The sequence below is a fragment of the Phaenicophaeus curvirostris genome, chromosome 5, assembly GCF_032191515.1.
Source record: "Phaenicophaeus curvirostris isolate KB17595 chromosome 5, BPBGC_Pcur_1.0, whole genome shotgun sequence".
Lineage (NCBI taxonomy): Eukaryota > Metazoa > Chordata > Aves > Cuculiformes > Cuculidae > Phaenicophaeus > Phaenicophaeus curvirostris.
Window position 1 is genome coordinate 49,152,613 of NC_091396.1, and position 17,624 is coordinate 49,170,236.

Sequence of the window (17,624 nt, forward strand, 5' to 3'; positions counted from 1 at the left end):
AGATGTATACTGGCTATGACGAAACATTGTATTAACCTGTAGGGCATCTATGTGCAGGAGCAGGGATGAATGATTTTGTCACAGACTGGAAAAGCAAATGCTTCTTTACTCTGAGATTTATTAATTATCACAGGTGATGTCATCTTGATTTAGTTATGCAACATGAAATTTTGAGAATAACTTTCTTCTATCATAAATAAATAACTGTTAAACAAAGGAACAAAGATATGTTAGTCTAGGCAGGCTGTATTTTCCACATCTGAACTTTGGCACTTCAACACCCACTTATGGACAAGTTGGAGAAGATGAGTAGGATGTGTGGCACAGCATTGTGCCTGTCAAGAATGACAGCCTTGAATTCATGGCTCCATCTGAAGCCTTTATGCCATTGTTCTTGTTGCTATTTCAACCCTGCTTCCTGGAGTACAGTGGTCACTCTAGTGATTATGTCTCACAGTTTGTTCTCTCTGGCACTGGTTCCTACCAATCTGTAAAAGAAGAGATATCTGTTGTATCTGAGCTGTATCCCTCATTAGTCTCTTTCTCTTCCTTTTGCATTGCTAACGCTCTTTCCCTTTGTCCCCTTTGCATGCCTCGTCATATCTACACAATAGTTACGCTCTGTGGTAACCCACAAGTCAAAACCAGTCTTGAACCATGAAGCAAGTTCAAGCTGGGAATCATGCTCATTATTAGAATACAAAAATATTAAGTTTCCCAGAAACAAAGTGTTCTACTGCTCAAACAGTTTGTCAGGCATGTAAATAGAGGTCCTGTCAAACAAGCCAGCAATCACTGGTGATTCCAGAGGTGCAAGAAAGGAGAAGTGTGTGCATGTGTATTTGTTTGTTTTGGGGAGGGAGCATTTCCTGCTGTCTTAGCTCCCCCTCCTGGTGGTCAGGAATTGGGCTCTGTCAGATTGCTGTTGACTGACAAGAACCTATACACTACCCAAATTACCAAAGACAAAACTTTTAGTGTTTATATTATCATGCCTTTGAAAAGGGATTTCCTGAAGCCAGCATCCTTCCTGAAGCCAGCATCCTAGTTGGAAATGTATCTGCTTAGTAATTGACAGGAATATTGCTGGAAATAGATAAAAGACTTGGAAGATAAGAATGGCAAATTGCATCTTTACATTCATTATTGCAAGATGTACCATTCTCTGAACTTACTCCTGCCTCCTCCAAGGCAGGTCCAAATCCATTTCACTTGCCTTCAGCAAACTGCCTGATCTCAGCTTTTGAGAAGAACTGCAAGTGCAAACTGAGAGGTAAAACAAACCAGAAACATCCTGATCAGAGCAGAAAAGAATACATGAAGGAAGAGCTCATATATGTACACTTGATGAATCATTTTACCAACGGTGTTGCAAAAGCAATGTCTTTCTCTGCCAAAATCTGTCGATATAGACTTCATAGTGTCTCTAACTGTACAGACAGACTTTACGGTTTCTTTCTAGTATTAGCTACTATTATTGTCCTGACATCAATATTCACTTTAGAAGACGGCAGAAAGGATGGTTTCTCCTCTTCCTTTTCACCTTTTGCTCTTCCTCACCTCTTCTTCTTAAGCAATATACACCCATAACTATGAATCAGCCACAGCAGCAGGCATGCAAAAGTGCTTCCTGTAAAAGCATTTTGGTTTGTTTGGGTCATTTTCTCTGCACCTTTGATGCAGAGTTTATAGCCTTATATTACATTTTCAACACAAAGTTCAAAACCAAGTAACTCATAGAAAAACATATACAGTAAAGCATCACTTAGGCTCCTAATCAGTTAGTAAAACCCCCATATTGTTCATTCATGTGCAGACGTAAACTCTACTTATGAGGAAAAAAGGGATTTGTCAGTTATTCTTCCATACTTGTTTTTGTTACCATATCACAGAAATACAAGGGCATTTTCCTTAAGCACTAGGAACTCTGTACTAGGTTTCAGAAGAGTGGAATTAGATCGGATTAATTTCCAGTCATTATAGCCTTGTACATACTCTGTATTATAATTACGTAGAGTAAGAGTATGACTTGATTATGACCTCGGTCTGCGGTAAAGCCAAGAAAATTCATAGTGGATGGTGTGCAAAATCAAAGTCACTGACTGGTAGTAGTGAAAAGAGTAGATTTTGGTTTTGCTTGCCTTTCAATTTATGTCACATGGTACTCAGGTTCAGATAAATGGGTGGTGGTGAGTGGTGAGAATGTCAGAAAAAAAAAAGATTCCAAGGACTATTTTTTATTATTTTCAGGATTCCTTGAAGGAAAGAATATCCAAGTGTTGTTGATTTTATTCCCTAATAAAATAATAATAGCCTTAATACAAAACATGTAAAGACTAATTAAAACAAATACCATCACTTTAGCACCACAAGAAAACTCCTGTGCTTATAACATACAGCTGTAAGTAAATCTGTGCTCCATGTGCTGTCTCCTCCCTTGATTCTCTGTAATCTACCCTAAACTTTACTAGGTTCTCTGGTAGCCACAGTGACCTTGACTGCTATGCCTGGAACTGCATGTTTTGAAGACTGCAGCATGATAGCACAAATTTGTGACTGAGTAGCATTATCAGCAATATATTAATTATTGAAACATGTTTGTTCATTGAAGCTAAACTATTTCATGGCTATACACAGCAGGGTAACTAAAGCTTGAAATTGTGAATATGATTCCAACCAGTGAAGGGGAAACTAAAAAAACCTTCACCTTCCCAACTTGCAGCCAGATGCTTCAGCCTTTAAATACCTGTATTCAAAATATCTTAAAGGAGCTGCTCAGTCCAGGTATTGAACAAATGCAAATTTGAAATTTTTATCCAGGGCACAGAGCCAGAATTGTTCTTCTCCAGCTAGCATTAGTCATGCCAAAGAGAATGAAAATTAGGCAGGTTTGAAAAAAGATGATGAGATTAAAAAAGTTGTTCAGAAACTCCTCTTAAGATATGAAAGGGAACGTTTCCATTGATGTCAGGAACTTTGATGTCATTAAGCCAGATTTTCAGAAATGTCCACCTAAATTGTTGTGTTCTCATCTATCCCAATGTGCTTTTCTCAATGTTATTATATTGTTCCTTAAATCCTCATGTGATTTAATATCCTGACTACAGTAAGACAGGAAATGTCCTACACACTTGGAAGATATGGCTTGTGCTCCAAGGAGAATGTAATGAGAAAAATAGATATCAAGTATGCAGGATAATGAAACAGAAATTACCAAGGTGATGATGGGCTGATGTGTGATTGAGATGTTTGCTTGTTGATTTCTTTAATTCTAGGGTAATTGCGACAGATACCCTTACCTTCATCTTCTCTTCCTAAATTGTTTTTCAGAACTGTCTGGGTTCACAATAAGCAAAGTCACTGCCATCTGTAGTTTATGGGTCAACTGCCAGGTTTTACTATCATGAAAGTTAAGGGGTACCCTTAACTCCTTCACTTTCAAAGATCAGTTTATTTGCAGAGACACTCAGTTCAGTTCTTGTACAAATACTGAAAATCAAGAGCTTGCTTTAGGGAGCCAGTATGTCCAGGATGTGGAGAAAGCTCAATTACTCTACCAATTACTCTACCTGCCTTCAGTTTTGGCAATTTGCTAAAAAATAAACCTTTTCCTTTTTTTACAGCCTTTTGGAATTTGCTGAGGATGCTTTTCCTTCGCAGAGTTCCTTTTTTAAATCAAGCAGTTTTTTTCAGTTCTTCAATCTTTTTAAAGTCTTTGGGGCAGAGATTTCCAACACAGGGATGCAGCTCACTTTTGCTTTAGGGGCCTTGAGATTTGCTGAAAAATACTGCAACTATGAGTTATTACTAAACAGTCGTAAAAGACTACTGCGGTAAAGCTTTTCCCCAGAAAAATATTGTAAAACTTTAAATTGTATCCTTATTTGCTTATTCCTTCCCTCTGTCACACCACAGTCAGTTCTGAAGTAAAAAATACTTAATTAGATTTGTCCTTGTGTTCTTGCTTAGTACAATTGACAGTAGTTACCAATGCATTTTTTCAGTACTGAGTTTTATAGTATCAGTTTAGTAAGGACTGATAGATAGAGATTAGGATACTAGCATTAATAAAAGGACTCCCTTTCTCATCATCATCATGAGAGAAAAGAGTAGGAATGTTTTAACAGATTTCTAAAGGCAAAATCCATGTACCAATAAAGAGAGAAACTCCAGAGTGTCAGCTTACAAAGTGCTGAAATGCTTGAGTGACTGTCCAGTCAAAGCTGTTTTACTTGTAATAAGCAATGATAAGTGCTGCATTTGACCCAATTTGCTGAAGTCTTTTATTCAGGTGGCACATAGATAGGTGAGAGGTACACTGTGCAGAGTCCTAGATTAAGGTAAATGCTTGAGTCAGTTTTAATATGACATTTACTCCTTGAGAGATTCCCAACAAAAGAGGAACTGCGTGGCCTGTGGCTGCACATCTTTAGCTGGGCTTTCTATCATACCCATGAATCAAATAAAACCTAATCAGCAGTCGGAAAGGGAGCTCAGTGCAGAGTATTTGCCCTGTTAGGAGGTACAGGCTGTGTCTTTCTGATGATGGAAAGGGAGTAAAAGAACCACTGTTATTATTCTGTGTGGTCCCAAGCATCTCAGGAGGCCCTGCAAGTCCTTTCTTATTTTACAAAGACAGTGTCATGATGGATCAGAGCAGAAAGACCTAGATTGGAGCCAGGTCATATTAAAGGTGGATAAACTGTCACACCTAGGCTCATGTTAGAATGTAATCATGTTAGAGTTTCTCTGCAGTATCACATCATCTTACATAATTGAAAAGAAACCACTACTGACTGAAATGTGCCTGTAAGATAGAAAACCTTGAACGGTGGGGTAGCCAATCTTACTCTTTCTAGAAAAGGACAACACAGAATATAGGCTGTGTTACAGTATGCATACATGCACCATTTGAATTCATAATGAGAAGCTGCAGGACATTTCAGGGTCTAACTTTTTATCTCCAGCTGTTCTAGCCTTGAGCCTGATACCTGATTAATGTAGTAATCTACAAGTACAAGGTTGCAGGATTCTAACTGTTTGAGTCCTAACGCGACTTTCTACACTGTCAGTCATGGGGTTCCCAAGAGCAGCATTTGGGACATAATAAACTGCACAGCTGTAGAACAAGCTTTCATGTACTCCTGAGTTACTTTTCTTTCTGTTTACCTGGATGGTGTTCAAACCAATTAAACATAGGGAAAAAGGTTCTTAAACATGATTTCTGTTCACTGAAATTATATTTTCCTGAAATCCCAGCCAACGACCTCTGACCTGGGTAAACAAAATCTGGAAAATATTTTACTTATGTGAATGCAGTTCAAGACCCTGAGATGTACAGATACTTGCTACTTGTCACGGCTTATATACTTCATTAAGTTGAAATAAGTAAAATGTGGATGTCTTTTTCAGTTATTGGAAACATGTAATGAGACACTGTAACAATTATTTCATAGAATCATAGAATAACCAGGTTGGAAGAGACCCACCGGATCATCGAGTCCAACCATTCCTATCAAACACTAAACCATACCCCTTAGCACCTCGTCCACCCGTGCCTTAAACACCTCCAGGGAAGGGGACTCAACCACCTCCTTGGGCAGCCTGTGCCAGTGCCCAATGACCCTTTCTGTGAAGAATTTTTTCCTAATGTCCAGCCTAAACCTCCCCTGGTGGAGTTTGAGGCCATTCCCTCTTGTCCTGTCCCCTGTCACTTGGGAGAAGAGGCCAGCACCCTCCTCTCTACAACCTGCTTTCAGGTAGTTGTAGAGAGCAATGAGGTCTCCCCTCAGCCTCCTCTTCTCCAAGCTAAACAACCGCAGCTCTCTCAGCCGTTCCTCATAAGGCCTGTTCTCCAGCCCCTTCACCAGCTTCGTTGCTCTTTTCTGGACTCGCTGCAGAGCCTCAACATCCTTCTTGTGGTGAGGGGCCCAGAACTGAACACAGTATTCAAGGAGCAGTCTCACCAGTGCCGAGTACAGAGGGAGAATAACCTCCCTGGACCTGCTGGTCACGCCGTTTCTGTTACAAGCCAAGATATTTGATAGGAACGGTTGGACTCGATGATCTGGTGGGTCTTTTCCAGCCTGGTTATTCTGTGATTCTGTGATTCTGTGATATCTTCCATTGCATGCTTTAGAGAGTTGAATTGTTTGGTTATAGATCTGAATAATAAATAGCTGAGAATATTGGAAATATAGAAGTTTAAAAGTACACTTAAAAGCTGAAAATATGCATTAAAGCACTCATCTATACTAAAGCTAACAAATTTGTTTATGTAGCTATTCAAGATAACTGTGTAACTGAACTAAAAGACGTATCTAACCTTTATGGTTTCAAAGAAAGTGTGCTCCTGCAAAATCTCTGTAGCTTGAGCCAATATCCTAAACCAATAACTTAGCAGATGTGAGCATGTTTCATTTAGTGAAAAGCTAATTCTGAAGTCTCTTGACAGCACAGTTCACATCAGAAACAATGTCAAGATGGTAGTTTTAGCAAATACATGTGTTACAGCAGGGTATCTTGAACTTGTGTATTACCATACTTTTTAAAAAGAGTCTCCTCATAAGTAGCTAACTCACTGTAGTGAGGTGCAATAATCTGGCAATGTGCATTAGGTTGGAGGCTATACATAATGGCATTACAGAAATAGAAGCAGAACATTCCAGAGTCTGGTAGGAAATGAAAAAAATTACAGTGTAATTAAATAATACAGCCCAGACTCTACTCTTTCAGGCATCAGTGAATAGCATTCATTGAAGTCAGTGGTTCTGCAAAAGTGAAAAAATACCTGAGCAAAAATTCCCAGTTAAATGGTTTAGCTTTAGGTTTGTAAAATGTTTTAGGTTTAGGATTTTAAACAGACTGTAACAGGACAAAGACTGAAGGTACAATATGCAAATACAAGTGACAGATATAGCCTTCACTGAAGTCACTGAAAGTCCTTCGGTCCCTGCAGTGACTTTGCATCAAATCTATTTCAAGACTATTTAACACAAGTATTAAGCTGATGTTTAATATTAATGCCTCTTTTCCCAGAAAGCCGTAAAGAGCATAGTCTTAGAATAGTCTTCCAATGGACTTGATCTTCCCTATTAAACATTTCATGCTATTCAGCTCATTCTTTTCTCTTTTCTTTTACAGGCAAGCGAGATCTGGCAGATAGCTGGTATGAGGACTTGGCTGACTTCAGAAAGCTGAGTGTAAAACCAACAGACTTCAGTGAAAGGAAATATCCTTCCAAGCAACTCAAAACCAGATGACTTTTGGTGGCTTTAAATTAACCTGTTGTTTACCTGTAAAGACGTGGCTATTGTTTCTTTCAGCACACATGGAGGAAGGCAGCAAGCTTTGTAACCCTGGCTAATAAGACTGTGGCTTTCTTATCAAAACTAGGAGGTATACCAGTTATAAAAGGATTATTTTATACTTAGCCTCGTGGACTTTAACTCTGGACATAATTATAAGCCAATTTTAATTACTTGAGATTTTGCTACCTGTGCTTTATTATTGTTATTGGTTCTTTAACACTTTGATACTATATTTCTTTAAATTAGAAATGGGTTCATGGACTAGAATGAGGCCCACAGACTGGGCTGTTCTCATGAAATCATGGCTTATCTTTTCCCTGGGGCTCTACATGCAGGTCTCCAAAACTTTAGCCTGCCCAAAAGTGTGCCGCTGTGATCGAAACTTTGTCTACTGTAATGAGCGAAGCTTGACCTCAGTGCCTCTTGGAATACCAGAGGGTGTAACCGTCCTCTACCTCCATAATAACCAAATTAATAATGCTGGATTTCCTGCAGAACTGCACAATGTCCAGTCTGTGCACACAGTCTACCTGTATGGCAACCAGTTGGATGAATTCCCCATGAACCTGCCCAAGAATGTCAGGGTTCTCCACCTGCAGGAAAACAACATTCAGACCATTTCTCGGGCTGCCCTAGCTCAGCTTTTGAAGCTGGAAGAGCTACACCTGGATGACAACTCCATCTCCACTGTTGGTGTTGAGGATGGGGCATTTCGGGAAGCCATCAGCCTCAAGCTTCTATTCTTGTCCAAGAATCACTTAAGCAGTGTACCAGTAGGCCTTCCGGTGGACTTACAAGAACTTCGAGTAGATGAAAACCGAATTGCTGTCATTTCAGACCTGGCCTTCCAGAATCTTACAAGTCTGGAGCGTCTGATTTTAGATGGCAATCTCCTTACTAATAAAGGCATAGCTGAAGGCACCTTTAGCCACCTGTCCAAGCTCAAGGAATTCTCAATAGTACGGAATTCACTGACCTACCCTCCTCCTGATCTTCCAGGTACACATCTATTAAGGCTCTACTTGCAGGACAACCAGATAAACCATATACCACTTACAGCCTTTTCAAACCTCCACAAGCTCGAACGTCTTGATATTTCCAACAATCAACTTCGGATGTTGGTAAAGGGAGTATTTGATAATCTCCACAACCTGAGACAACTCACTGTAAGGAATAATCCCTGGTTGTGTGACTGTAGTATTAAGTGGGTCACCGAATGGCTCAAATTTGTTCCCAGTTCAATCAATGTACGGGGTTTTATGTGCCAAGGACCAGAGCAGGTCCGAGGTATGGCAGTCAGGGAGCTCAATATGAATATGCTGTCATGCCCCACCACCACTCCTGGTCTGCCATTTATTATCACCCCAGTCCCAGCTACCACCATGCCAACTACATTAGTTTCCACCTCATCAGTTCCTCCCCCAAGTAGCAAATACAATCCTCTCACTCCCACCATAGCCACACTTCCCACTGTGCCTGAAAGGGAGGATAGGGAAAGGGTGACACCTCCTGTATCCGAACGGATTCAACTCTCCATCCATTTTGTGAATGACACTTGCATCCAAGTTAACTGGATGTCTGTTTTTACCATGATGGCATATAAACTCACTTGGGTTAAAATGGGCCATAGTCTGGTAGGAGGAATTGTTCAGGAACAAATAGTTAGTGGCGAGAAGCAACACTTAAACTTGGTAAATCTAGAGCCCAAATCCACCTATCGGATTTGTTTGGTGCCACTGGATACTTACAATTTCCGAACTGGAGAAGACAGTGTCTGTTCAGAGGCCACAACCAAGGCTTCCTTTTTGAGCAATGGCAGCAACATCCCCTCTAGCCATGAACAGACGACTTCTCAAAACCTGGGCTCCCCATTTCTGCTGGCAGGGTTGATTGGGGGTGCAGTGATATTTGTCCTCGTGGTCCTGCTCAGCATATTTTGCTGGCACATGCACAAAAAAGGGCGTTACACCTCCCAGAAGTGGAAATATAACCGAGGCCGTCGGAAAGATGACTACTGCGAGGCAGGGACAAAGAAGGACAACTCCATCCTGGAGATGACTGAAACCAGCTTCCAGATTGTCTCCTTAAATAATGATCAACTCCTTAAAGGAGATTTCAGACTGCAGCCCATTTATACCCCAAACGGGGGCATTAACTACACAGACTGCCACATCCCCAACAACATGCGATACTGCAACAGCAATGTCTCAGACCTGGAGCACTGTCATACGTGATAGTGAAGGGAGATGGGGGTGCTGGGACAAAGAGAAAAAACTCTGGAAAAAATAACCCCCCAGCAACAATGAAAAAATTACATTTGATAAATGTTACACAGATGCATTTATGCATTTGAATACTCTGTAATTTATACGGTGTACTATATAATGGGATTTAAAAAAAAAAGTGCTATCTTTTCTATTTCAAGTTAATTGCAAATGGTTTTGTAACTCTTTGCTTTTTAAAATCTTTAAAAAGTATTGCTAAGTACTGTACAGGGTTGTACAATAAGAACCCAATGTCATGGCAAAGGAAGGAATGCCTCATTCTTCAAACATTAACCACTTTGCTGTCGAAGCTGTCTGAGGGATGTTAAGTTTCTAGGTGTGCTGTAGTACAAAAATATAAATAAGTGAATACTAAACCAGGGTCACTAGGAACAGATAAACACAATCCAGATAAAAATGGGTACAACCCTTATGACTTAAACCTGTCAGTTGGTATTGAGTTTCAAACAACTAGAAATACTTTTTTTTCCCCTTTGTCAGTTCTGCATTTCCTACCTCCAAATGAAAACTGGAGTTCTGAGTGCTACCAAACAATTTACTTCCTTGATGGATGAGTTTTCTCAATATACTTGGAATAGGAAAGGTAGACAGAGCTCAGTGTCAAACTGAAAGTGACCTTTATTCCTAATTGTGAAAACTACTATGAAAATGTCCCCCAATACTATATACTTTTATGATAGAAACTGTGCCTGGTTTTCATTGTGATTAAGAAGCTTTAGGCATTCTCTGACCCTTCTCAGTGGGAGATGAAGGTTATCAGTATGTAACAGATAGCTGTCATTAAATTGCACCTCTGTTTAATAGAGCAGCATTTGTTGACACAGCATGTTCAGGTAAAGCTTGAATGAGGGAAATTCTGAGTGCTCCCAGCTCTGCAGTACTGAAGTAAAATTTGGAATCTAAAAATGTAAATTGCTGAAAACACTATGTAAAATATGATGCCAATGGAAAGGTTGCCATTGACTTTTATTGTTCAAGCTCTGTTTGATTTAGGGGTCTGAGTTATTTTCAGTATGAAGAAGTATAAAAACAAAAAGATAAACAGAAAGCAAATAGGAAAGATCTGTTTAAAAAATTAATTATTATTGGAAAGATCTCCAGGCCTGATGTGAACTGAAATATGTTCAGCAGGGGAAATTGTGTGTAAATTCTAGTTCTTTGGGGTTTGGGTTTTTTACCCATTCAAGAATACAGAAATGGACATTAACTGAGCATCTGGTTAGTTAAGGAATTTTGAGAACACACAGATACTTTGGCCTTCTAAATTATCCTTCCTTCATCTCAAGCTTTTGGATGTTTTCTGAAATGATCTGTGCTTTATAAGCAGCAGGTGGGCTTAGGATTTGCTTTTTTATTTCCTGTAATTCTTTATCTGGAATATCTTCTGAGTCTTTGAGCTTTACATGCATTATGTGAAACATCATGCTTGTATTAAAACCATGATGCTGCTCTTAAAGTTATAGAATTTTCCAGCCACTCCATTGATTGTGTGACTGCCAAGAACTCAGGATTTCTTGCCAGCTCAGTGGTGGAATCCAATTCTTCCTTTCTTTGAGTTTGTTTGGTTTTGTTTGTTTGTTTTTTTTTTTAATTCAGCTCACTTTGTCCTGAGCTCGAGAACGAGAAAAAGTTCACAACAAAGAGGAAAAGAGGGAGACAAAACTTTCCTGAGAGACTAGGGAACCAAAGAGAAAACTTTTTACAGTAACCAACTAGGGTCAAGGAGAAGTTGTTAGAAGTGGACTGGAGGTAGAGGCTAAAGCACTTTCACTGTGGAATGCTTAGATTTTTCACTTTATGAGGCTACTTAAGTTGGGGGAGAGGTTTTTAATCCTTTCCTTTGCTCATTTCACTCAACCTGTTCTTGACACTCAGCAACCTATGAGTGTGCAGTTCCTGAAATTCAAATCAAATGATAACATTCATTATCTGCAATGGCAAAATGAATCCAGTTATGATTGATGGCAAAGTACAATCACTGTATAAGAAACCGCATCCTCCCCCAACACCTTTTATAATCACATTTTGAAATTCCAGTCTGTGTTCTGTATATTTGCTATTTTGTCCAGCTATAAGTTACTTTAGGCAGCCTGTGTGGCTACTGTAATAGTAAAGTCACTGAAATTTTGCTGAATAAAAGGTTGCCATATGATTTCAAATGTTGTAATTCTAGGTAGAAACGTCTATGCAAAATGTTTTTTTCTGTTACCTCTTTACTGAAGATTATGATGGGAAGATTGATACTTCTGGTTTTTTTGTTTAATATGTTTTAGGTGCCAAAGCCCACAAGACAAGCAGCAAATAGTTGTGCTTCTGCACGCTTCCATTGCATGCTGGAGTTTTTTTGAAGTTAAGTAAAGTCAGATATCCCCATTGGGTGTGGATGTAGTATTTAATTTCACTGAAATAACTAGCTGTATGTTTGATTTCAAAAGGCATCCTTTTAAAGTAGACACTAGAATTTCATACTTCAGTGACTGATGCTGGAGAAATCTTTGTCCTCTGTGATGAGCATTCTCAGTTCTGCGCTTCAGGATACCATAGGTTCAAGATGAGCTAGGCACCTTATTTGTAGCAAATTACTTATTCGGGGAGTTCAATTGTACTGCAGGTGAATGATCCACAAGTCCAAAATGATGACAACAAACGTGGTTACTCTATTACTAGGGTGAAAAAAGAAGGCATTCACAAACTTTATTTTTATCTTGGATGATGAATTACATATTTATCTGTGGACTACTGCTCAGCTAGATCAAAAATCAAAATGATATTAAAGATAGTATACTTTATGTTTCTTTCCAGTATGAAGAAAAATATATATATATTTGCATTGGATACTGACAAACTTTTCGATAAATACTCTTCTGACAAAACGTAGCAAGCATGTGACAAAATTTGTGGAGAGAGCTGGGAGTATTATCTAAACAAGCTCACAGTTGTAGTGAAGTGAAAGTTAGTATGTTTCATTTGAAGAAAGTTTCTCCCAATTTTAATTGCTATTCAGCTTTGAAATAGTTGATGTATTTCTACCTACAAAAGGGTTTGGGATTTTTCAAAGTGTCAGTCTAATGAACAGCTGAAACTTCATTTCAGGTCACAAATAGATAAGTACATGATTTCCCTAGGTAAAGTATTTGGAAAAAGTCAGAGGTCAAAATGGACAATGATCTTTCGGTAATGTAAAATTCAACATTAGGGGCTTTTTTCTTGAGCTTCATAAAAATTATCATCTTCACTTAGTTCAAATATCAAACCACAGATACTGAAGACTGTAGAGCAGAGGTCCCAAATGTGTACATATAAAACTCATCTGAAATACTCACTTCCAGGTTCTGATTTCAACTGGCATAAATGTACAGAAAAGATTGGTGAGTGGAATATAATCAGAGTTGAAGTGAAATTATATTAAAGCGGTATCACAACACTGCTGTGCCCAGTGCTTGGATTCCTTCTGAAGACTTACTTTTACAAACAGGTCCTTGTTTTCACAGATTCTGTCACTATAAAAAGTGTGTCTTGCATGTAGTTTGCTGGCAGAAACAGACACCTGATGAATGCATGAACTTTTTTTTAAGAAGTTTTTATTGGAAATATTATCATTGAATTTCTTCACAAAAATATTTAGGGATTGGTTACTTTAGTCTGAAAAGATAGTAGCATTTTTCCCTGTAAGCCGGTTAAGGACTACAGTGGATGTCGTGTAAAACAGGAAAATGAAGTAGCGTATGCCATTTGCTACTCAAGTAGTTCAACTGTATTTTTCTTTCAAACATTTTCTCTTTTCATGAGAGAAAATTCTATCCCTCTAAGAAATGTATTGATTTTTATTCTGCAAGAAAAAGAACTTTATGCATAGTGTATTGTTGTTATGATTTTAAAGGTCTATGTAAGGCACTTTATTAATGACTTTGAAGTGAAAGTTCAGTCTCAGCTTTTGACAGTGAAGTGGTTAATTCCCATTGAATCCTCCATTTACAGTACTTCTTCACCTTAAATTATAACATGGAGATTATTAAAGTTTTTTTTTATGTAGAACATGAGAATAATGGTTTTACTTATGACTTATCTTTCTAGCTCAGTGGAAAAACAAAATAGAAATGGGTGCCAAAATGAAAACTTTCTGGCTCTGAGCCTCATCAAATCCTGTCTGATGCTCTCTTCTAAACACAGAGATAATCCTAGGAAGCTGATGATCACTACTTCCCTGAACTCTACTGAACAGGGCACTTTTGTATCCCAGGTAATACTACAGGCAATAGTGAAACATTTGGAATTAAACTTTTATGTAACAGAGAGTGTCTTGCTCTTTAAAAGGACATTGGCTACTTGTCCCTTTGGAAAACAGTACAAAAGAGATTTGGCAGGCCTTTATTATACTGGGGCTCTGTGGATATGTGCCTCATGAGAGCTGATTTCTGATCCTCTCAGAAACAGACAAGCTACTAAACAAATTGTTATCATCACTTGGTCCCAAATGTCTGAAGATAATCTTTCATATAATTGATTTTAACTGAGACATGCACACTTGGTTCTGTTCTGTGTTTGGTATACTTTCTGTCTTTCACATGGAAAAATAGATGGTTTGAAGTCTGCATTATCTGTTTTCTGCAATCTGCCATGTTGCACGCATTGTTAACTTCAAAGCCTCACTATACACTATATATTATCTTGTTGGCATATTCAGTAAAGAGTTATTTAAAAAAATACAATAATCCTGCTGTATTTATGTGAGCAAGTAAATTAAAATAAGGATATGAATATCTGAAAGGGAAAACAGAAAAAATCCAAAAATATCAGTCTTCTGTACTTTCATTCCTGGAAGCATTTTCAAATGTTCTACTGTATGTCCACCCTCTCTTCGGAATCTAAAAGACAAAGATTTTCATTTTCTGTCTCTCAGAAAGTTAAACCATTTTTTACTTCAATTTTTCAGGTTTAATCTTATCATTATAAGATTATCTCCTTCTTATATACTTATAGGAAAGCACTGTAAAACAAGAACAGATTGTATTCCAGTGTTTGCAATTAATAGGTACACTTAAGCAGCTACACACGTCTGTAACACATATATATGTGGAAACTGTGTCCCATTATATGCATAGTCATTTGATAAACGAGTTTGACATTCATCCTTGACAATCTTAAATCTGCCTTTTACCTGTCATTGTCTATTTAATGCTTCCTTAAAATGAAGTGTGATTTTTTTCCTCCAATTCTCCCTTAAAATTATTCTTGAATTTTCAGAATGCACAACATTCAGAAATAGGCCTTAATAATTTTTTTGTCTATCTTATACTTAAAATATATGGTAATATATACAGTATATATAAAGAGATGCTTCAGCTACTTAGAAATGAAGAATACTCCTCTTCTAGTTGCATATAGAAGAACTAATTCTTGGCTTTGCCAGAACCTGAAATATGGAATGCTACAAGCTGTGTCACTGCAAAGCTCTGAAATTAATATTGCAGAGTGTCACAATTCCTCTAAAAATTATTTTATTCTCTGTCTTAACACTGTATATATACCAAGTAAAACTCCTGAGAGCTAATGTTTCTTCTGATCCATATTAGACTCTGGAAACTAAACCTTCTTGCCTTACAACAGTAAGGTGGACAACAGAGGTAAAGTAAATTATAAACACTTGAATCATTTATGTATTTCTGGCAAAAATTATAACAATATCATTTTCAATCTGCAATTTTGTTTTCCTTCTCTCAAAAGAAGTCGACAAACACTGACGACTTCATCAGCTAACCTTTTAATAACCCCAAATGGTTTATCTTAGTAGAGATCAATCTTTATATTTACTTTTTATACTTCTAAACTCTGTTATCTGGAGCTGTTCACACACGTGTGTGTATAAATTCCTGGGGTTGTGTATAGAGGGATTAGCTACAAAGAAGAGTAGCACTGAAATAGACTTCACAGAAAATGAGGGGAGAGAGAGCCATGTGACGTATCCACATTTAAAGCCACGAACAGGCTGCTGAGCACAGCAAGAACATTCTTTTACACATAAATACACACATTTTCTACTTAGAGCTCCATATTAGGGCTACCATATGTGACTGCAAAAATTTATGTACAAATATTGAGAGCTTATGGTATAGGTAGACTTGAGTGTGGACATCTTACACAGCATAAGAAGAATCTTGACTCTGTCTTCTGCACTGGGTCTATTATTTACCTTCCTCCGTACAAAAAGGATTCATATGCAGAAGGAAATAATGAAGAACTTCAGTCAGTCTGATTACACTACTCTAAGTGTAGAATGCCTTGAAGAATGAAGACACTGTATAAGCTATTATGGAAAATCCAACTCAAAATACACACGTGTTTACAACTTCAACATGCTCTGTGCAAAAGTGAGAATTCTCTGTGCTGGGTAATAGAGTGCTAAGCTGAACACAATCATTCTTGACAAGCACAATTGCCAGAAAGATTTTGTTAAAATGTTGTATTTCTTGAGTGAAATCAGTATTTCCCCTCCTATAGACTTTGAGCAGGTCATCACACAGATAAATAAAATTCTTTGCAATGAGTTTCGAACAGTATGTCTGAATATAAAATGCGGTAATTTTCATACTTTGAAACTTCCTGTTTGTGATGAAGAGAAGCAGATTTCATTCTTGAAGATTAAATATAGCAATAATGATGGACAGAATATAGAGATACTCCTCTTTACTGCCATGTCATGGACATGAAAAAGGACACATACAGATGCTCTATACATATATCGTTGTGTCATAATTTTAAACACTCTCTACAATCTTCAGACTTTCAAATGAGGTCCAGTTTTAACACGTGTACAATATGCCAAAACATCTAAATCCTCAGAAATGACTGCAATCCCATTCAGTTAGCAGAATCAAGAAAATAGGATAAAGTGAATACACAAGAAAGAGCACAGTACTTTCTCAAACCATTAGCTGTGTTGTAAGAAAGAGGAAAATAAGAAATACTAGGGTTGAACTAGAATAGGTTTTTATTTCTATGTAGATAATAAGTCCTTCCAAATTTGTAAGACACTCACTTGAATGTCAGACTTTGGTTCAAATTGAAAATCAAATAATTTAAATGACAGTGTTGTAAGCTTGACCTCATATAGCTTCACAAACAGGTTTCAGCATTCACAGTTCAGGAATCACTATGTAATTCATTGCTCTCTGACTTACAATGTGGATGTTAGGAATTTTTCCTCATTAAAGAAACATGTTAAGAAAATTTGAGCGTTGCTGTCAAGTACTGCTGTGTATGTTAATATGAGCAATTTTCTTTATTCAAGCAAGACATTACCATGTTTTATTAAGTGAGGACTGCAGAAGTAAGGCATGCACATGAATTCTATATCATTTTCAAGAAAACTTTTCTTGTGAGTGGTAGACACTACTTCTAGCTGGCAAACAGCACATATAACTTGGCAAGCATATATGACTTAAGAAAAAAAAAGAAGAAGGAAATCTGGGAAAGGGGAGATAGTGCAAATTACTATAGTTATTCTAACAGTATACAGCTGAGTACTTTAAGGAATTTTAAAAAAATCTCATCAAAATATCGAAGCTTATCATAGTAAGTGTCCCTGGCAAGCATATATTCTATTTCCTTTTTACAAGAAATGAGTTCTAGGAGCTTTTTACTCACGTCTGTGTTGTAGATTACTTTTGAAGTCAATATTTGCTTTTTTTTTCCATGATTACAGTGAGTAGCGTAGGGTTCATGGTATTTTCAGATCTAATTGGTCATGATTTTCACTTGGAAGTCTGTCTGTGCATTGCTTTACTATGAAAAGTTTGATATAGGCTACTTGGTGTATAATACTTCCCTTCACAACAAATTTGTAGTTAACTCTATTTCTACACTTTTTTGCTTTGGTTTTGGCTTTCCTTATGTTACATTACGAAGAAGTGAATTATTTTCTGCTACAATTATGGCAATGGTAAGACTGTGTCTTCATTTTAACAAAAGACAAAATTTAAAAGTACTGTGGTAAGAAAGAAATTATCTTAAAGAGTTTTGCTATGAATTT

General features: G+C 37.6%; 1 protein-coding gene across 2 annotated transcripts in view; it reads left to right on the forward strand.

The window, feature by feature from the left end:
• The window catches only part of FLRT2 (fibronectin leucine rich transmembrane protein 2), a 67,108-nt gene extending 50,224 nt beyond the window's left edge, over positions 1-16,884 (forward strand). The window contains exon 2 of one of the 2 annotated variants that reach the window (XM_069858637.1): positions 7,153-16,884. In XM_069858637.1, the coding sequence (XP_069714738.1) occupies positions 7,559-9,544 (1,986 nt within the window). In that variant the 5' untranslated portion in view covers positions 7,153-7,558 and the 3' untranslated portion in view covers positions 9,545-16,884. Of the gene's footprint in view, positions 1-7,143 lie in introns of both variants that reach the window. The other variant, XM_069858636.1, reaches the window with a different exon arrangement.
• The last annotated feature ends 740 nt before the right edge of the window (positions 16,885-17,624 follow it).